The 22,512-nt window shown below is 39.5% G+C and overlaps 1 protein-coding gene across 1 annotated transcript; it reads right to left on the bottom strand.

The window, feature by feature from the left end:
- Window positions 1-18,575: 18,575 nt before the first annotated feature.
- On the bottom strand, window positions 18,576-21,172 carry myca (MYC proto-oncogene, bHLH transcription factor a). The gene is made up of 3 exons (XM_030123874.1): window positions 20,941-21,172; window positions 19,935-20,628; window positions 18,576-19,564 (listed from the first exon to the last, which is right to left on the bottom strand). Exons 2-3 carry the CDS (start codon window positions 20,596-20,598, stop codon window positions 18,954-18,956), a joined length of 1,275 nt encoding a protein of 424 aa, XP_029979734.1. The 5' UTR covers window positions 20,599-20,628; window positions 20,941-21,172; the 3' UTR covers window positions 18,576-18,953.
- Window positions 21,173-22,512: the final 1,340 nt, after the last annotated feature.

Here is a 22,512-nt window from a genome sequence, read left to right as displayed (position 1 = left end):
CCAGGGACGGACAGTCCACACATCAAAGGGGAGTGGGATCAGCGCGCCCAAAGCCCTCCATCAGGCCCAACTGGAAAAAAGGAGGCAAGGCTCTGTGAAGTGTAAAGTGAATATACTCCAGAGCGACTGATAACCGAATGGAAGAGTCAACGCACTAAACCGAGACCTTTATATGTCACTGCAAACTACATCTTCTTCTTAATGTATCATCCTGTCATGGAAAGATGCATTATTCTCAGAAGTGCATTGTGGGTTATCCGCAGACTTGAATTCGATTACTTAAGTCCCACATCTCATCGCTGCCAGTGTCTATTCATTCAGGCAGATAACTAGAGAACCTGAGTGACAACCCAGGGCCGTCAGAGTGAGGACCAAGCTGTATTTAGGTGTTAGAGCACAGGTGTCAAACATGCGGCCCGGGGGCCAAATCTGGCCCACCAAAGGTTCCATTCTGGCCCGCGGGATGAAAGTGCAAAAATTAACCTGAACAGTCCAGGTTGTCCAAATCATTATGGTTCAGATTCCACATACAGACCAATGTAATCGCCAGTAAAAATAACAACACAATAAACCCATAAATAATGACAACTACAAATTTTCTTAATGAAAAATTATGTGGAAAAAATTTAAGTGAAAAAATAACATTGCACTGTGAAAATATTTACATTTACAAAACTATTCTTTCACAATAAAATGCAAATAAATACATATATAAAAACAAAGATGAACAACCCGAAATGTGCAATTTTAACAACATTCTGCCTGTTAATAAATGTTTTGTGCATTTATGGATCTACTGTGATCTGTAGTTGTATTAATAATAAGAGATGGGATATTGTAGAAATTGTTCAAATTTTAGTTCCAAACTCCAAAATTTTTACAAAATATACCTGTTACCAAATGTTTATGTAACACTGTGTGTAAATGTACATGTATAAATAATAAGTCGAGGCCTAATATTGTTAAAATTGCACTAATTTGTCAAGTGAAATTTCTGTTTTTTCAAGTTATTCACATCTTTTTTGTAAAATGTAAATATTTTCAGAATTTAATTGGGGGTTTTTTTGTACTAAAACAAAAAGTAAAACTTGGATTTGTCATTATTTATAGGTTATTAAGTCATTATTTTACTGGTCTGGCCCGCTTGAGATCAAATTGGGCTAAATATGGCCCCTGAACCAAAATGAGTTTGACACCCTTGTGTTAGAGGATGTCCGGTGACACCCAAACCAACAACATGACACCCACAGAGGTGCCTCCGCCAGCGTCTCCTGAAGGCCCGGTGGCTTTCACACTTGCTCACTCTTGGCTGCTTAAAATAACACAACAATAGGAGCAGACTGGGAAAGATGAGAAAGCCGTTTCCACCCAAAGACAAATGACCTGGTGCGTTGAGATGATCTCTTACACACATTTGGCGAGTCCTCCCCGTGACCATGAGTCGCCCACTCTCTATTCAGTGACGTCCAGGAGTAAAACTACATTAACCTTTCGCGGGGAGTTTTAATCAGTCTAATGAATTCTGCCAGACAGACAGCAGCCTGACCTCCAACCCCTGAAGAGCGAGTGATGGAGAGAGTTGGCACTGACAAGACACGATTAATATTTCATTAACGGTGCTTTAATGATCATTAAACTGCACCGTGAACTGGGATGGTAGCATGTGATCCGATGTTGTACTGTTTGCTTCCCTTTTGTAATACATGCAGGTGGATTTGTCTGTTAACAGTAGGTAAGAAGAACTAAGAATATTACAATGAATTCACCTTAACACCAGTGGTTCCTAACCTTTTTAAATTTCTGGCAACCCCAGACATTCAAAAGACTTTTTTTTTTTTTGCTGAAATTAATTTGTTTTTGATCATATAATAGTTTGCTATACTATGTTGCAAATAAACGTTAATTTTAGATGACATTTAGTCTATATAATGTATATTATTATGGACGGAGGCAGAAAAGCCAGGTGTAGATTACTGCACAAAGGGAGAATTTTATTTTCCTTGGTCAGGATATGTACAGTCAGTCCGGCTTGGATTTACAAGGCTGACAATTAATACTGAACAAACAAGAACTCAAACTAGGAATTATGAAAGAGCTGCAGCATCTGAAACTGACCACAATGAACATTTGAAAGATAAACAGAACCACAGTGCTTCAGTTTCAGCTTGTGATTGTCTCTCTCGACTCACCATATATTGTTTATTAGCAAGTAGGGATGTAACGATCTGAAAATTTTATATCACGGTTATTGTGACCAAAATTATCACGATTATCATTATTATCGTGGTATTATTGAAATTGTGCTCAAAATGTTCAAAAAGTACTCATACACTCTCTGAAATAATTTAACCAAGTTGTATTTAAAAAACAAATAAATAAATAAAATAATAGTCACAATGTACCTTCTGTTGCAGAAACATTCAAATATTAACCCTTAGTGGTCTGAGTCTATTTTGGTCATTTTTCAGTCCTTTTGATTTTGCCTTTATATACTATATAAACAAATGTTTACTATACCCATGTTTGGGATCTGTTTTTTCAGCACAACTTCATTTATATCATCTGTCTATTATTTTTTCACTTTAACCTACTATAAAAACATAAAAGGACAAAAAAACAAAAAAAAATATAAAATCCGATTTGAAAATGTATATAATTATTGCATAAATAACACACAGATGCTTAACGAACCTTTTCAAAGACTTTAAAAGTGAATACTGGTTCCAAATATTAGGTATAGAAAATCAAAATTGTAATAAATTAAAACTATACTTAAATATTTGACATAAAAGCAGATCTTCACATCGGCGTTTTCTCCCCTAAAAGTGCGGTAATCAAACACAGTTATCATGATAATTAGAATTTAAATGGTAATACTAACCGTCTGCAATTTTACCGCAGTTTATCATTATACCGGTAATTGTTACATCCCTATTAGCAAGTTGTTTTGTTTTGTTTTTTTTTAAATCAGTGACTAGAAATTTCAGGCGACTCCATGTGGAGTCACAACCCAAAGGTTGAAAAACACGGCCTTAACAGATATATTTCATCACCCAAGACTAGTCCTAAGTAGTGTAAAAGCTGAATGAGTCATTATTCAGCAGAAATCATAATAGTAATCTACAGGGAACCTGGTACTATTTCAACCATGACTCTATTTTAATGCTGTCACGAAAGGCAGCTCAATGAAATTATCTATAAAATACAGTCAATGAACTATTTCATATTGTAATAAGATGTTTTCCCTACACATCAACCTCCAAAATACACCCATTTTTCATCAGCTCAAAATATGAGAGATTTATGAGCTGCTACTTCTGGAACTTGACATGGAATGAGCTGTATTGCTGTGTCAGTCTCAACCATGTTTCTAGTGATTTCCATGGCAATTTGTCTGATATCTGTTTATAATTCATCTGCCATAAAAATCACAAATAATGTCAAGCAAATGGTGAAAAATGGCCATCTGTTTTGCCTAAAGCCAAAAGAACTTGTTTTTCTCTGCAAATGTCTACTTTCAATGAGACACGGTGCAGAAATGCAGCCGTTTCAGACAAGTGAGAAGCTGGAATGAATCAACATTTGGCATTATTGAGTGAAAAATGACCATTAAATTGATCGGCAAAAATCATTCGTTTTAAAAGTGTCAATACGGAACATTGGCGCATATGCTTGTGTGTTTTTGTAAAGTTTATTTTGGAGTCTGGATTGTGTTGACAGGTGGTTACTTTTGGCAGAGGCTCTTTGTGTTTCAAAGCTACTGGGAGATGAACACTGTTGCTTCTGTAGAGATACAGAAGAAAGTGAGAGCAAATGAGGATTTTCATGGAAATGCTGACATGAGTGTTCTCCACAAAATTAAATAAACAAATAAATAAATATAACTAGAAAAGCACAGACCTCCACCAGGGCAGATCAGGTGTTTCCCCCCTCAGATCACCACCAAAGTTTAATCATTTGTTCCTTGTGCTAGTATCAACATTTCCTGAAAATTTCATCCAAATCCATCCATAACTTTTTGAGTTATCTTGCTAAGAGACTAGGGCTGTAACGATTACCGGTATAACGATAAACCGCGGTAAAATGGCAGACGGTTAGTATTACTGTTTAAATTCTAATTATCATGATAACTGTTTGATTACCACACTTTTCTGGAAAAAACCCTATGTAAAGATCTGCTTTTATGTCAAATATTTGACAATAGCTTTAACTTATTACAATTTTAATTGTATATACCTAATGTTTGGAACCAATATTCACTTTTAAAGTCTTTGAAAAGCTTCGTTAAGCATCTGTGTTATTTATGCAATAAATCATATACATTTTTCAAATCGGGTTTTATATTTTTTTGTGTTTTCTGTCCTTTTATATTTTTATAGTAGGTTAAAGTAAAAAAATAACAGACAGATGATATAGATGAAGTTGTGCTGAAAAAAACAGATCCCAAACATGGGTATAGTAAACATTCGTTTATATAGTATATAAAGGCAAAATCTAAAGGACTGAAAAACTGACAAAATAGGCTCAGACCACTAAGGGTTAATATTTGACTGTTTCTGCCAACAGAAGGTACATTGTGCCAATTATTTTATTTTATCATTATTATTATTATTATTATTTAAATACAACTTGGTTAAATTATTTCAGTGCGTGTATCAGTACTTTTTGAACATTTTGAGCACATTTCAACAATACCACGATAATAATGATAATCGTGATAATTTTGGTCATAATAACCATGATATGAAATTTTCATATCGTTACATCCCTATAAGAGACAAACAAACAGAAAAACAAATCCCGATGAAAACATAACCTCCGCCGTTCCTTGGTGGAGGTAAAAAAATAACAATAATAAAAAATCAGTGTACAGGACTTCATCATAAACTTCATGCTTCTACGTAAGCATGTATGTAGATCCATTACAGAAGATTCGCAAATTGAAGTTTTGAGTTACCCTTGGGGAGAACTTGGGAATAAGAAGAAGATTCTTGTAGAAAATCCAAACTGAGTCCTTCATAGAAATCAGATACAGTCATTTGCTAAATGGAACTACAACTGACTACACCTGGACTGAACACCTTTTACAGAGCTCTGGGAATCAACCAGTCAACAGTGAATATTCAGAGCTTCAGTAGGAGGGGTGGGGGTGGTGTCTGAAAATCAATCATTAACACTGCAGGCGAGTAATAGTGATAAAACTTGGATACCGTCTCACATAGCAAGAGTGGATCATCTCTTTGTTTACTTGTCTGTCTATATGCGATGTTACAGCACTGACAACCTGACAATTGACCTGACATTGTTGAATTGTTGAGTCTGTTTGTATGACTGTACTGCCATGAACATATTGTTATGTTTAATTCAATTACTGCATTATGTATTTGTTGTGGTTCGATGCTAAAATTAGGAAAAATGTATTGTTTGATTGTTGTATTAAGTTAGTGATAAAGATGTAAAAGCACTTGAGGGGTAGGATTAAATAAGTTTATACCTCCTCCTAGTCCTTTTTGACCATGCAAAATTCAGACTTGCAGGTACTTGAAGATAGATTCTGTTCATTTAAATGTTATTTTGTTTTTGTTTTTGTCTTAATTTTCTTCATTTTGCTTTATTTTGTTTCTTTGCATGTTCTAAATAAATAAATAAAACATATATGTAAATAACACATAACATAATAAACCAAAGAGCAGCAACAAAGTGACATGGAAAAATGTTTATATAATGTTCAGAAATTATTGATACATAAATTGGGATGCTGATCTCACCCATTTAGGACCAGATTCACCATATGATCAGACAGTTACACACACTCAATCTGCTGCTGAACGTAATCCAAATGCATTTTAAAAGCACCATTGTGATTTTACATCAGCAGAAAAACACTTAATGCAAAGTTCTGCTGCTTAAAATGAATGAACCACACTTTAAATCAGTATAAATAGACTGAAACAGACCCACTAGTCTAAACACAGTAATGTTAATGACGCATCGTGACGTTAGTGAAGCATCGGAAATGCCTGGATGAAGACGAACCTCCAAACTCCACCGTCATGTTAAGATGTATCACTTCTTGTACAACTTAAACACCAGCGTGGGGAAGATGATCTGTTACTGACTTCTAAATATCTACCTTATAGATAGATAGATATATGTTATTGATCCCAAATTGGGAAATTGTAGTCCAGCTGCAGCATGGCAAACAATAAAAATAGAACACAAGAATAAAAACACACTATGCATAATAAATTACTGTAATTTCCGGTCTATAAGACGCTACTTTTTTCCACACACTGTGAACCCGCAGCTCAAAAATGATGCGGCTAATTTATGTTTTCCGGGTTCACGATCAATCCGGCTGTTGAAGAAGGAAATAGACCTGCTGCATGTAAGCTTGGCATCAATGAATCGATGGTGAGACGTTGGAGACGGGGTGGGTGCGGCTTATAGTCAGGTGAGGCCAATAGTCCGGAAAGTACGGTAGAAGTATAAATGCAGATCTGGTAGAAAATCAGGATAATTCAAACAATAAGGTGCAACAACAAATTGTCCAGATTTTCAACCAGTTCTGTATTGCTGTGCAAATATTTTTTTAAGAATCACATTCACACATTAAAACTGAATATCTACCCAACAAAAGTGCATTGTAGTTCAATGTTTAAACTCCAAGCAAGACAAAACACATGAACATGCACAAAACTTAAAGATGGACCTATTCATTCTCTGATCTGTGTCTGAAAAATGAACTAACTGATCATTTTAGCTCATCAGCTGCTACACAGCAAGTGCTAAAAGCTGCACAAGTGGTGGTTCTGGCATAATTTAATCCACTCATTAAACATTAAACATATTACCTGGGTTTGAATGGCAAGAGCTGGCAATGTTGCAGATTTCCAGCCGAAAAAGGTTTTACGTAGCAGGATGTCAGATTACCCCGCATATCTGGCACGTATCGGCATCATCTTCGACTTAAAACAACCTACGAGGGCTTTACCTGTCACTGCTCTGGGCAAACAAAAGGTGCCTATCTGTCTTCTCTCCTCCTCTGCTCTGTCAGCTCAACAATGGAATTTTTAGGCCCACTTATTAAATGTGTGGGTATGTTTCCTTTCAAGCTCCAGTCCTTCCACTACCACGGTGGCAGGACACATAAACACAGTATGTAGGTCAGTCAAACAGTTTGTGTCTGTTCTCTCCCTCCACGCCTGAGGTAAACCGACAGCAGAATCAAACACATTGTTTGGCGACTGTGACTCATCTCAGCCAGAGAACCTGGGAGGTGGAACAAGGTTTGCCTCCTGTGTTAATGCTGCCCTCCATGCTACCGTTTGAGTGAGTGAGTGTGTGTGTGTGTGTGTGTGTATGTGTGTGGCACAGTTTACCAACACTGCCACTTTGTGCCAGCGTCTACCTGTCAGGCTACACAGGAGCGCTGTCAGCCAAGTGTTTGACAGCAGCAGAGGATCACATTTCCTCTACGCTATGACTGATGGTGAAGTCCGACCTCCTGGGTGTGTTTATAGCACTGTGTCATTCAGGGGCATAAACTGTGGTAGGCTACTTGTAGTGAGTCATGAGAAACACACACATAAAACAAACCACCTTTACAATATCCCATTCTGATATGATGACACACCCATAAATGTGTGATCAAGGCTTTGTGTTGTTCACCTACTATAATCTATGTATGAAGAAGCTTTAAGGGACTTCTGGAATGAGCAGAAACAGGATATGATGACTTAACCCTTTATTGGGCAAGTGACTATTTTTGGTCATTTCAGGACACATTACAAGACAGAAGTCGATTTTTCCATTGGACATATGCGAAAAACTTTACCGATATTTTCTAAATGTCAAAAAAACAGAAGTCGATTTTCCATTAAATTGTAAATGCAAGGATTTCTTTATTTGTTATCACGAGATGTCACAAGAAGTCATTCCATAAACATGGCAACGAACATACATATATGTTGTTTTGAATCTAGAGTGCTCGTTATCCCTCTGTCCCGTACTTTCAAGGGGGGGCTGAAAAGTTCATAGCCTGACGAAGAAGGAGTTATTCCACAGCAATGAAACTTGACATACAATAAATTCAACCTTTCCTGATACTAACTGCATGGTTTCCTTCCAAATAAACCCACACTGGATTAATAATTTAGGACTTTGAAAAGTAGTACTACAGACATTTCATGAAAATTCTTGCTTTTCACCCCTCCCTCGTTCTCCCTACCCCTCTTGAATTCAGCTTTCCAGTTTTGCACGGTTGATAAAGCTGGGGCATCATCCCCTATAGCAACCATGTCAGCATGAATGTCCTTGGAGGCTAACCCCTTTTTCTGCAGACATTTGATAAGACCACGGTGCCACGGATGGTTCACGAAATGTCTCTGGTACTACTTTTCAAAGTCCTAAATTATTTATCCAATGTGGGTTTATCTGGAAGGAAACCATGCAATTAGTATCAGGAAAGGTTGAATTTAATGTATGCCAAGTTTCATTGCTGTGGAATAACTCCTTCTTAGTCAGGCTATGAACTTTTCAGCCCCCCCTCGTAATCCAAAAATGATTTGGTTTCCTCGTGTGTCCACACATACTGCGTCATGTTTGTTTTAAAACTCTTCTTCACTTGATTTAACATCAATCAACATCCCTTTTTTTTGTTCATATGACTCTAGTTGTGCAAAAAGGTCTTTCCATTGCAGTTTTACATGATATATCAATTTTGCCACGTCAGAAAAAACACCTCTTGCAAGTGCAAAAACTTTTCGTCAAAAAAAAACTGTTGTTGTGGCAAATTTTTATGCATCTGTTATGTTCATGCAATTTGAGGGTCCGTGGAAAACTGGCTAGTGACAGCAACAGTTCCAGTGAGGACAGTGAATCAACAATCTCAGGTCCAATGTGGTCTACAGGGTCTGTAAGGTCCACCTCTGCATGAACAGTGAGTGTACCTGCTTTGATCGGTACCGTGAAGTAATGGTACTAATGTAAGGAATGATGTTCAAAGGGATAATGTGGATGTGGACAGGTGACTCATATTGTTGTAATGTTCTAAAAGTGATGTTCTAATGTTCTAAAATACATTACATGTGTTTTTCTTGTATTTTTATATATGTATATACTTCTTGTTTTTTGTTTTGACACATAGGCAAGGAACCAAATACGGTAACTTCATTGACCTTGATTTTCTACATGACAATAAAAAATTTTGAAAAAATTTACAAATGTAATAAAGTCTTGTTATGTCCTCTAGTAACACACTGGGGTTTAAATTTTATTTCAGAGTATCTCTATGAGCGCCCTATAAAGGGTTAAATCAGCACAACTAAAGGATATTTCACCTTGAAGCAACTAAAAAGTACAATGAGGAATTCAAATGGTTCAAGAGGTTAAAGATGAATCAACTCTTAACTGGATACGATGCTTTCATCCCACCATGAACTGCTAAGGACACACATTTTCTTTAACATATTCAAGTAAATTGAATACAAATGAAAGTCAGATTTGCGGTGGTTGCAAAATGCATTTTTTCGTGCTGAGCAGAGTGGTAAAAGGTGAAAGAAATTTAAATACATAGGTTAGATTTATTTGTACCTGCCATAATCTGTTCATCTGGTCCAAACAGAGGTGGTCAGAGAGCTGAAGAAAATACTGGAGGTGGATATGATTCTGATGGGATTCTAGTGAATACAAGATGGAAGCGTTTATGGAAAGTAGCAGCTGGTCATTACGCCTGTTTTTACACATAAGATGATAAGGTAGCTCCGGTTGAGCAAAATATCAGAACAGTGTTAGCAGTCGTTTGACACATTTTTGCTGCTCATTTTTTGCAGATGCTAATTGTGCAAAGTGTTAAGTATTCATACTAGCAAAGTGACTGTAGCGTTGTCAGGGTGGGATCATTTTGTGGTTAAATATCAGATATTAAATGTGCAGGAAAGCGGGGTTCTTTTCTGGTGCGTTCAGAAGGTCAGATGACCTGATATGTTTCGTCACTCTGACTAATTGAGGTGATGGAATTCAAGTGATTAGAGTGTGACTAGAAAATGTTTTTTACTTTAATAGTGACGAGTCCATTGTGGGAAATTAGAATTCAGTGCACTGGACTAACTTTTTCACTGGTGCACCAAAGTTTTTTTTATTAATATGCACCCAATTAGATACTGTCTATTCTAAACTCCTTCCAGAGTGAGTGGGCATGTTTATGGGCTACACTATGCAAAACACAGGTGTCAAACATACGGCCCACAGGCCAAAACTGGCCCGCAAAAGGGTCCAATGTGGCCCGTGGAATGAAGTTTTGAAATGCAAAAAATTAAACTGAAGATATTTTCAATAGGGGATGTTAAAATCTTTTCGTTCATATTCCACATACAGACCACTCTGATCTAAAGTGGATCACACCATTGAAATACTATCATGATAACTTAGAAATAATGACAACTCTGAATTTTCTCTTTTGTTTTAGTGTAAAAAGTAAAATTCCATAAAAATGTTGACATTTACAAACTATCCTTTCACACAAAATGTGAATAACCTGAACTAATATAAACAACCTGAAATGTCTTGAGAAATAAGTGCAGTTTTACCAATATTCTGCCCGTTACTAAATGTTTTGTATATTTGTAGATCCACTGCGATCTGTAAGTTGTAATGCACATGTGTAGATGATAAAGTGAGGCAGAATAAAGTTAAAATTGCACTTATATTTCTTAAGAAATTTCAGGTTGTTCATGTTAGTCACGTGTTTAAGGAAACTCTGTAGATACAAATACTTTCATGATGTCATTTTGCTTTTTTCACTGATATGTTACTGGTCCAGCCCACTTCAGATCATATTGAGCTGAATGTGGCCCCTGAACTAAAATGAGTTTGACACCCCTGCATTAAAACTGCTGTGTTGTGTACATCTAGAGCAGTGGTCCCCAACCCCCGGTCCCCGGACCGGTACTGGTCCGTGGATCATTTGGTACTGGGCCGCAAAGAAAAAAAAATTGTGGTTTATATTAAAGCAACTTTTTCCATTAGTCTTGCGGAGATTTTATTGTGAAAAGTGACCATTTCCACCCTCGCCTCACAACTCTTGCGCCATTTCAAGAATCAGTAGTAACACAAGCTAAAGAAATGAGCCAAAAACAAAATTCACTGGAGAACTTTTTCAGGAAGAAAGGAGGACACGATGAGGCTGCAGAAGGGTCACAGACTGCCTGCAAACAGAATTTAGAAGGAAATATCAGGATTCCTGCCTCAGTTACAGGTTCATCACAACAGGTGACACACAAGCACCTCCAAACTGCTCCAGTACATCAATCCATGTTGGAGACAACATCAAACCTCTGTGCATTCTGGATTCAAGTCAAAGCAGAATATGCAAATATCGCCACAAAAGCCCTGAAAGTCCTTCCTCTGTTTCCAACCTCATATCTTTGTGTGGCTGGGTTTTCTGCGATGACGGTTACAGTAGTAGACTGGATCTACGGAACACAACTGGACTGTGTGTCTCCCATCAGCCCCAGATGGGACCGTCTAGTTAAAGGGAAACAAGTCCAGGGTTCCAACTGATTCTGCATTAGGGTGAGTTGATATTCTACTGTAGAATCATTGTAATTGCCTGATATACAGTGTAAGTGTTTCAGATCACATGCTCTGAACTGTCAAAGGTTTTTGTTATTGGAACCCCCCACACCTCTTACCGGTCCGTGGAAAATTTTCATGCATGAAACCGGTCCTTAGTACAAAAAAGGTTGGGGACCACTGGTCTAGAGTACACAAAGTGTCTGATATCCACACATGTCTAATGCTCCAGTCGTACTTTGGCTGCTCTGCTATTTATACATTTCATGATGTTGACCATTTTAACATAAATTGTAGTTCTTTGGAGATATTTTCACCTCTCTGACTGTGGTAGAATTAAAGGAGTCCATCTCAGTCAGTATCCCCAAAAGGACAAAACGGAAGACAGGTAGAGGAGTGGATAACCACCTGTACTGGACGATCAATCCAATCAATCAATAGTTCTCTTCATTTTGCATTGCTGATATGGTTTTACATTGGGTTGACTCTCAAGGTAGAATATAGGACTGTTTCACACACACACACACACACGCACACACACACACGCACACACACACATGCACACACACACACATACACACACACACACACACCTTATTTACATGGTCAGAGCCAATCAATGACAGAATAATGCAATTCAGTAAATGCAACATGCATTAATTAAGAAAAAGATCACGTTTGGACCAAAATATAAACTTAAGTCAATCATACACCTCAGAACTGATCCAGTTTTCCATATGCACGTCACCAGTCAGTTGCCTGTACCATCAATCAAAACTTTGGCTTCAAGTCAGTCAGTGTTAATGACTCAAGAGTCCGTTCATAGTAATGACCTACAACTACCAGCTATTTTCATTATCAGTCATTTAGTTTATGAATGTCAGAAAATAAAGATTTCCATCACGCCTGCACATTTGTTTTGTATGAGCTCCAGTCTAAAAGCCAAGACCTTTAGAGTTTGAAGGAACAACGCAGAGAAAAACTGCACATCTGCACGATACATTAAATAATCATCAGCATTTTTCCCTATTACTAACAGCTCCAAGAATCTCTGCTGGATTCTACGAAAGCGTCTTTATAGCGTAATTGACATGCAGATTAAGATTCATTACATTCTGTACAGGTGACGTGTTCATTCCTGCTCTGGCATTCTGCGCTGTCATGCCTTCAGCTGTGCCCTTAGGTCATATTTGCCGTGTAGCATGTGCTTAAAATAACGGGAATAAAATCAGTTACAGCTACACATTTAAAACCACTACATCAGCCACTACTATTCACCACAGGGCCGTATCTGTTGAATGTGGAGCGGCAGCAGACTGGAGCGTTCCTCCTTGGCCTTTAACGCTGCCCTCTCCTTGGCCTCCGGTGGGGAGGTCTGCATACACGATGATGAGGGAAACTCCTGTGACAGAATTAGCTCTAATCCAGCCTGTGCATCCAGCTTTGATGAGGATCACAGTTACAATAAAAGCTCATGACAATGCTCTCTGCACTCTGCTGCGCACTGACGTCCTCTGCATACAAACAGGAAAAAAGGCTGACCTGCTTTTCAGGACATTCTCATCAGCGCTTCACCTGAATGGAGATACAGCAGTGGCTTGAAAAAAACAGTTGTTAATGCATTTTATGGTTTATTGATACACTTCTGGAGGATGGGTCTAGGGTTGGATACTTGGATAATAGTTCCTAAAAGATACTTTTTTGAACAAAATGAAACAGGGCAGAATATCAGCATCCTCTGGTTGACTGAGATCAGTTATTGTCAAATATCAAGTAACGTGATATTACACAGTGAGCATTTGCCAACTTTTAGATTAAAGACTTATTCATAAATATGATTTAATTTCCACTTATATCAAAATAGAGTGAAATAGATTAAATAAACAGTTCAGCTACTTTTTACTGTAATGAACTGCTTTCCTGCCACAAAATGTTGAATACATAAAAATGAAAGCAAAACAAGTGGTGTCAGACACAACAAACCCCGCCCCTCACACGAGTTGTATCTTATTTTGGCATTGATCCAGCTGATGTCATCATGTCTATGTGTGTGCTGATGTCAGCATATCAAGTGCCTCTATATATGTACCAAGTTTGAAGTGAATTGAAACAAAATTGCTGTTTTTATAGACATGTGAATTTTCGGCCATTATAAGTAAATGGGAAAAAAAAGATTTTAAAAATTCATAAAAAATTTGAACTTTGACCTACTTTTCCCAAATTGTACTGACATTTATTCTGGGTCACTGGTAATCTATAAACCCAATTCGGTATGAATTCAACCAATAGTTTTGCTGCTAAAGTGGTAACAAACAAAGAAACAAACAGAACCAAAAACAATACCCCTTGCCTCCCCTTCGGGGGGCGGGGTAATGAAATAGTACATTTGGTACAGCTTTCTGCTAAACTGTCCCTGATCTGAACCTATCTTCAACATCCGAATGAGCCCACAATTTCATAATCAGTGCATCCATAAAAAGACAGCTCCATTACAGTGTTACAAGGGACAACACAGATGTATATTAAAGTTGTAATACCACTAGGGTTGGCTACCATAGACCTACATTGGACTTGTTTTCTAGGAGTCACTCTGGTCTCATTCAGTCATAACGCTCGTCTATTAAGTTTACCTTCCACTTATAAAAAAAATGTAATCAGATAAAAGGTTTTAAATGTCTGTGTTCATTGACAGCTCTGTGTGATACCTGACTTTCAGATGCTTTTTTTTCTCCTTTTTTTCTAACAAACAGCTCAATTGTGGTTAATAAGTTACACTAACAAGATGATAAGATAACTTTGCTACTAGAGTCTGTTAACTAGCGTTTTGCATTAGCTCACATTTGTCCTCTCATGTACCTGCAGCACTGCCCATGTTGTCCAGAAACGGTCACTTCCAGTATCAAATATTCAAACACAAAATTCTGTCTCCAAACTGCAGCTTAAATCCAGTATATACAGTTTACGGGCTGGGTATTACTTATCACACAATCAATTCTGCAAACCAATCTCTACAAAATAAAAAAAAACCACAGTCTGAGAGCCTAACTATTTATTTATTTATCTATAATATTTAAAACATTTACTGATAAAGTAAGGGGTTAACTATGAGTAGAGCTGGACAATATATCGTTTGAGCATCATCATCGCAATGTACGTGTGTGCAATAGTCACATCGCAGGTCCTGCAGTGTAGGAGGCAAATGAACTCAATGTGTTCTCATCTAATTTCAACCTGGGAACCTAATCAGCAATCCACCAATCACAATCGTTCTTAATCAGTTTGCTGTAGCAGACCACGAAACTAAATAAAACTAAACTATGATGAAAAATCCCAAACTATTATAACCTTGGCCTACATGCTGATGATTGAAGTATTGGAGACATTTGATACAAAAGGTGCAAATCGGTTACAGCCATAAAAGTGTAAAACTTTGGTACCCGGCCCTGGATGTTTCAGTCTGCTGATCATGACTTCATTTCGGCTGCAGTGCTCTTTTTAAGCTCTATCCGACTGTGCATATGTTACAGTAAAAGCATATGAGGTTAGCAGATGACATCATTCACCAGAGGGACCAATACAGTTACATAAGAGCCAGACATGACTGTGAGTCCACTGCACTGCCCCAAATGGTTTCTCTCTGCTCCATACTTTCTGAATATTTCAGTCACACACACACACACACACACACACACACACACACACATAGATCTTTGTGTGCATCTGAAGGCAGCTGTGAAATTATTAAACAGCCAATAACCACCACCAGCTACGAGGTAAAACCAGTGATGAATCTGTGTCAGCGCCGAGTGAAACACAAGACGGTGCTGCATCCAAGGGAGCTCGAGTCTGACTTCTAAGAAAGATATTCATAAACAGTTTCACATGTTAAAACGCTGTCCAGGCCAAAGCTCTGGCAGCCACACATGGGTCGCCACCGCCAGTAAAAACACACTGACAGCCCGGAGACAGAAAGGGAGAATGCAAATAAGGCAGTGTATTCCCAATGAGGAAAGTGATGTCATTTGATAAAAATTATGCCGTAAAATAAAACACAGCCAAGAGGGAAAAGTTGAACCGGCGAGCAGCTCCAGTTTGGACTTCAGGAGTATCAACTGCTTTTAATCTATTCCAGCCTTCAGCTCAGAAAAACAGATTACATAACAGCGGACCTCCATGTACTTCTGTATCTCAAAAGTATGTGTGCAGTCCTTGTGGCCAACCAGCAAAGTCTGAATTTAAGTTTGCCTGGAAAACACACAGATCTCTGAGATACTCCATTATACATTAGATTTCCTGAACAACTACTGGAGCCAGGACTACGGCGTTTCGGGAGAGTCAAAGAAGTACAGTCGATGAAATCACAGCAAGGCATTCAATCAAAATTCCTCCTCACTTGAGAAAAAGTGTGTTTTTATGGATCCGACTCCCCCTGTTAAGAGCAGTGAACAGACACACATCTTTTTGTCCAAATCCAACCCGTGTAAATTATTTCTCCTTAAAGACTCTGTCAGTGTCAGTGTTACCAGTTCATGTTGAGTAGAAATCAATCAATTCAGAAACAGACACTGACTCTGTGTCAAGTATAGAAGAATGAAGACTTTTACCTCATGGTTTTAAATGATTAATCAAGACTATTATTAAAATATTTATGGTTTCCAGTAAATGAGAGTATTTTCCCCCTTGGTTTTATGTTACTGGAGCTGAAATATTTAGGTGGTTTTGCTTATTAGTCAGAGAAAAACAAGACATCTGAAGACATCATGTAGACCTTTTGGAAATATTTAAGCGCTCTTTTCTTTACTTTGTGAACTTTCAAGAGTTTACATGAATATAGAGACAAAGAAGACTCAATACTTTTATGAAATAATACCAATTTTAACACCAAATTCCAACACTTAAGGATTATGTCCCATTACTTTCACTGCATTCATCAATTAGTAACGATATTATGTTAAGAGATTAATACTATTAGATCTAGACATATGTATTGTGATGTGTTTTCTTTTTGTTAAAATGGGAAATTTATATCAAATCCAGAGGCGAAGTCAGGATATTATATTGTTAAGATTACAACTCCATTGTTTTGATAATGTTCTACTGAAAGTACTTTGGAATATGAATTATACAGCCTGTAACACTTCTTTTGATCTGCGGTTCACTCCAAAACAATCGCTGAAACGACACCAGCCATTTGACCATTCATAAAGGTGGGTGGGTGCACCTTGTCTAATAAACCCACCACACTAATCCCATCCTTTGTGGTCCTCCCATGTGTCACTGTGGCTACCTCATGTCTCACACATGCTGCTCCTCCACCAAAATGTTTGTATGATACACACCAGGGAAATAAATATACAGTTTTCGCACTCCATAATGTCCATAAATGCATCATCATAAGGAAACCACATGAACCATTTGCATATTCTGATGCTACCATACATGCACTAGATGTTTTGTTATGTTCCAAACCTCTGTTCTGTCTATCACAGTGGCAGCAGAGAAAGGAAAAAAAAAAAAAAAAAACAAGGCTTGTGGCAGTCAGATTTGAGGTCTGTGGGGAATCAGAGCTTTTACAAGTCAGCTCCTATGTATTCAACAAAAATATTAAGCATTTTAATGTGATCAGCTGAGAAAACAACCAGTATATAGAGAAAAAATGTGCTTGAAAACCCCAGTGCTGTAAAGAGTCTTGGATAAACAGGAGTTGAAGAGACAAAAGAGAAGCCAGACGAAAATAACACTTGTCCAGAGAACAATAGTTTCAGACAGGTTATGTCACGAAATGTGTTGAATTAACATCACATCAAACTCCGTGCAAGCTTCTGATCGTTTCCCACATCACTATGAATACCTCTTGAAGTTGAGTTTTTATTAAAAAGTGGTGCAGATCCAGAGAATTCACATTATAAAATCATCAGGTCATGTGTCTAATAATAAAAAGATCTGGTTGAAAATTAATCGTGCGGTCGATAAAAGGCATACGGACGGCTCTTACCGGTGTGTTCTTGCTGTTTGGTTGTTGCGTTATTGTTTTTGTATTCCTTATTTTCCTCCTGATCAGTCGCGCGTCTCACGGACACAAATCTCGACCTCACTTCCATGTGCTCGCGACCACGCGCTCAGGGGTGCGCTCGGGATATGGCGCGTGACGTCACGGCAAGACTGGAAAGACGGTCCAGAAAGCCTCCACAGGATGGGTGATCACACAATAACATAACACGACCCCCCGACTCATACTGACACGTCTGTGGATGTATATGAGCAGCGGAGAGAGGAAGATGAACTCATCATCCTCAGGTTTATTCCCTTTAGAATAAATATTTAGAGCTGGATTTAAGCCTCATAGTGTCATTTCTGCAGGTTGATGACGTATAATGGGATTTTGTTGCCACTTGTGTGAACATTTATCAAATAGTGTCTATGCTGAAGTCTTTAAAGTCGTCTAATCTGTGCCAGTGGGTGTGAAAGTAGTTAATAGGCAGCTTTATTTCCACAGACACAGTGGGTTGAAACCTGACACACAAACAGATCCTGATCATGGAAATATTAGGTCTATGTAAGACCTGCTTCTGGGACACATCCTGTTGAATGTCCTCTGCCCACAAAGCAAACACTGGTTAGTTTGTGAGGTTTTCTTTTAGTTTGTCATATTCAGGAGGTAGCTCTACTCTAAGCTCTCTAATCTGTCATCTGTCACATAAACTGTGGGTCACAGTTCAGGCTTACCTTGTCTTCATCCTGTCCGTCAACAGGGACACACCCACTTACAAATGGTACTTTATGCGACAGTACATCCCTGTCTTCATCTGAGCATCATGGAGTCTAAACATGTCTGATCTGTAATGGTTTATCCACCTTAAACAGCCCATTTGTGACTTATGTGCTGTTGCTCCACTATCTTCCTACGTTGTACCCACAGCTCATTAATGTAGGTCAGCCCACAGTGAGGATGTGATGAAATGTGAGGTGCTTCGGTCAAAATATAAGAACAAGGACACAAATTCAAGAAGAAACATTTTTATATTTCAAAAAGAATCTAGGAACAAAATGGAAAAACCAAACACTGGGTCTGAACATCCAGACAATTGAGATCCAAAAATACATTTTCTTAGGAAATATTAATTATATACAAAACATAAAAATTTATATTTTAGTTTGGGTCCTCAACAGGGTAACCCTATTTTTAATATTTTATTAATAAAAATAAATTTTAAATATTTAATCCACCCATAACTTCAATTGAGGCAGTTTTAACATTGAAATCAAACAAGATTCCAAACAACTTAATCCGTTTTGCATTTGCATGCAACAACAACTGTACACCCTAAGTCTTGAACTTGCATAAAAAACAAAACGCCAAAAAGTCTCTGGTTCAAACTTTAAGCACGGGAGCCCTGCAGCTGTGCAAGTCTCTGCTTTAAAAGTTCACTTTTCCTCCTCAGCTGCTCTTTGAGTGAGAGGAGTCTCTGTTCGTCCGACTGCATGCTGTAAATGCACTCTGTAGCCTTCTTCAGGATCACCACTTTAGCTGCCTTCTCGTTGTTGGCCACTTCAGGGATCTCATCCCGCAGAGCAAAGAAGCTCAACTTGAGCTCGTTCCTCCTCTGGCGCTCCAGTACATTATGAGTCCTTCTCTTGTCATAGTCCTCCGTGTCAGACGTCCGGGGACTTGAACACTTGCGATTGCTGCTTATCTGTTTGAGGACCCTGCTGTGACCGCTGCTCGCGCCGCTCACACTTCCACTGCCGCTCTCCAGCTTCAGCCTCTTCACAGCCGGCTGCTCGTGCCTCATGGATGGATGAGCGGCGTAATTATGCTGATGGGTGGAGACATGGCACCTCTTCAACACAAGCGGGCTGGGATGCCTGGTCTCCACTGGGCTGGGGTCGCACCGTTTCACCGCCTGACGCTTTTCCACAGTGACCACGTCAATCTCCTCCTCTTCCTCCTGGTCCTCCTCCTCCTCATCATCATCTCCATCCTCATCTTCTGTAACACCAAAAAAAAAACAGAAAAAACAATCACATTCTGCATCCTTACTCCAAAGTGCATGCAACAGTGGGAACAGGAGGGGTACTTTTTTTTTTTTTTTTTTTTTAAACTCCCATTCCACTTCAGTTGTTTGCTTAATGCTGCAGTTCCAGCCTCTGGCTAGTCTCACAGCAGTCTACAACATGACATGGGTGGAACAGGCAGCATGTCTGGACCTCCTGCCTAAACAACCTCATATCACATGGATTACACCTAGATCTAACCGCCTTTTACACACAAACCCCGTTTTACAGACGCACAGTCCTTGCAGGGGGAAATTCCTCATTGCAGAGGGTGTGACTAACAGTATGATGAATGCACATCTCACCTGAGTCACTACAACTGCTGCTGCTGCTGCCGCTGTTGGGCGGAGTGTCCAGTCCCAAATCCTTACTAGGCGGCGTCACTGTGTTTTGTTTGGGCATCTCTGCGATCGGATAAGGGAAAACCACCGACGGATCAATGCACTCAGACGCGGCTGTGTTGAGGTCTTGCAGGTAGCTGCTGTTCAACCTCCACTGGGCTGCACCGACACCGACACCTACACCGGGGTCCGCGCTGTCACCGGCCGGACACTCCTTCCGGGCCGCCTGGAGGGACGCCAGCCGCTCGGAGACCACCTTCTCCAGCTTAGCCGCCGCGGAGAAGCCGCTCCACATGCAGTCCTGGATGATGATGGACTTGAGGAAGCTCTGGGAGTAGTCTGCGTCGCAGATGATGCTCTGATTCACCACGTCGTCGCCCAGGAACTCGGTCACCATCTCCAGCTGATCCGCCGTGGAGGGGAAGAGGCTTGACAGGGACGGCCGGCGGCTGGGGGAGAGGGGAGGGGTCGGCAGCAGTTCAAATTTCTTCCAGATGTCTTCGCTCGGTGCCGGAGGCTGAAGCTGTTGAGGGTAGAACGCCTCCTCCTCGTTATCATAGAAATAGGGTTGGAGGGAGTCGTAATCGTAGTCGTAGTTTTTACTCGCCAAACTTGAATTCAGCGGCATGGTGTCTGAGGATCTGTCCTTATGGTGGATCTGAGAGGAAACAAAACCGGGGGGGTTAGTTGTTGATGTGGCACAGATCGGCTGCTCGGCTTTGATCCTGCCTGCAATACTAAGTGTAAGCAACATCACATGGTCACTCCAAAACATCGATCCCGTGTGCACGCGTTGCATGCATGCACCGGAGCTGCAGCAGGTGCGGAACCGGTGAAGTGACAGTAAATGCAGCAGCAGTAGAAGAAGAGGGGAAACCCCACCTTCAAACACTACATGACTAACAACTAGTGTGGGAATGTGAGTCGAATTCAACAGCAGACCCACTCCCTTTTTTTTTCCTTTTCTTACCTTTTAAAATTAAACCTGTCGGCGAAAGGAGACGGGGCGAAATAGACCCAAAAAAGCGAAAAAAGGGCAGGGGAGTTATTCCTTTGCGAAAGTAACATTAAATCCTTCCTCGGAGGTGTTGCGGAGCTTTCGGTGAGGCTGTGTGAAGAAGAAGAAGAAGAAGAAGCGTGCATGGAAAGTTCACAGGCTGCACCAGCGACCCGATGAGGACGAAGCGCAGTCTGTCATCAGCAGCGTGAGAATCACAGCTGAGCGCTCCGCCGGCGTCAATAAAAAGGTCGCTTCACTGTCTGAGTACTCCGCTGGTATCCCTCCGCGCTTTTCCCGCGAAACACTCGCCGGCGTATAGACCTTTAACACACCCTCAATTTCTCACCGTACTCGTCAGAAATACTAAATAAACCCCAGTGAGGTCAAATTACGATCGAAGCACATAAATTCACTGGGTTATTTTACCGCTTGGTGGTTTATATTTCTTCTTTTAGTGGGTCTATTTTGGGTTAGGGCTGAAGTGGGAGGGGTCATAGTAGAGCCTCCATTGACTGGAGACATGCAAAACATATTAATGCAGGCAGTAGTGACAGATAGCTAATTAGTTATTTTATTAATAGCCTGCTTAAAATAGCACAAAACAACCCCCTCTGATAAAAGATTGCAGGTTATATTCTAAAAGCAGGTCGTGGTTTTTGCAATTAAACAGCACTAAGTGGAATTTCTGCAAAAAAAAAGTAAATTAATTTGCCCGCAGAAAACGCAATGATTAAACCTTAGCCGCCACTTTTTTTTGCACAAATAACACCCATGTTTGTGAGATAAGCATGATCTGTGCGGTAGTTGGATGATTAAATCATTGCAGAGCTCACAGGTGCAGGAGCTTACCTCGATGTGGCTGCAGAAGACTGGACTGGCTCTAGCGTCAGAATGCAACAAGAAAAAGGGAAATGGTTGCGGTTTGCAGGGTGGAATAAATGTGCATGCAACACAAGGGGTTCGTCTTCCTGAAGGAGAAGCACAGAAATTGAAGTTAGACAGATTGGCACCAATTAACGACAGGAAGGAAGCAATTAAAGAGATCAGATGGGTACTGCTGTGGGATGGAGGTGCCCTCTGCTCTAATGATGGGGAGGGGGGAGGTTTAACAGGCTCCGAGCGCCCTCTGCTGGACGTAGTCATGCAGGGTTGGACAGCAGCCAGGTAGGTACAGGGTCATGGAATGCAGGTCAACATAAAAACTACAAAGCAACCTTAAATTCGTGGAAAAAAAAAAAAAAGATTTTTTTTTTTTTTTTAATGTTTTTGCATGTGATCATAAACAGAGAGCTTCCAGGTTAATATGTCACTAAAGAAAATGAGCAACAAAAATCCAGAGACACAGAAAAGCAAAAAAAATGACACTAAGAAACCACTGATCTCATTAACAAGTGCTGTAATACAGGGCTGTCAAACTCATTGTAGTTCAGGGGCCACATTCAACGAAATTTGATCTGAAGTGTTCCGAACCAGTAAAATAATAACATAATAATATATAAATAATGTCAACTCCAAACTTTCCTCTATGTTTTAGAGCAGGGG

This window comes from Sphaeramia orbicularis, chromosome 20, assembly GCF_902148855.1.
Source record: "Sphaeramia orbicularis chromosome 20, fSphaOr1.1, whole genome shotgun sequence".
Taxonomy (NCBI): Eukaryota; Metazoa; Chordata; class Actinopteri; order Kurtiformes; family Apogonidae; genus Sphaeramia; species Sphaeramia orbicularis.
This window is presented reverse-complemented; position numbering and strand designations above follow the sequence as displayed.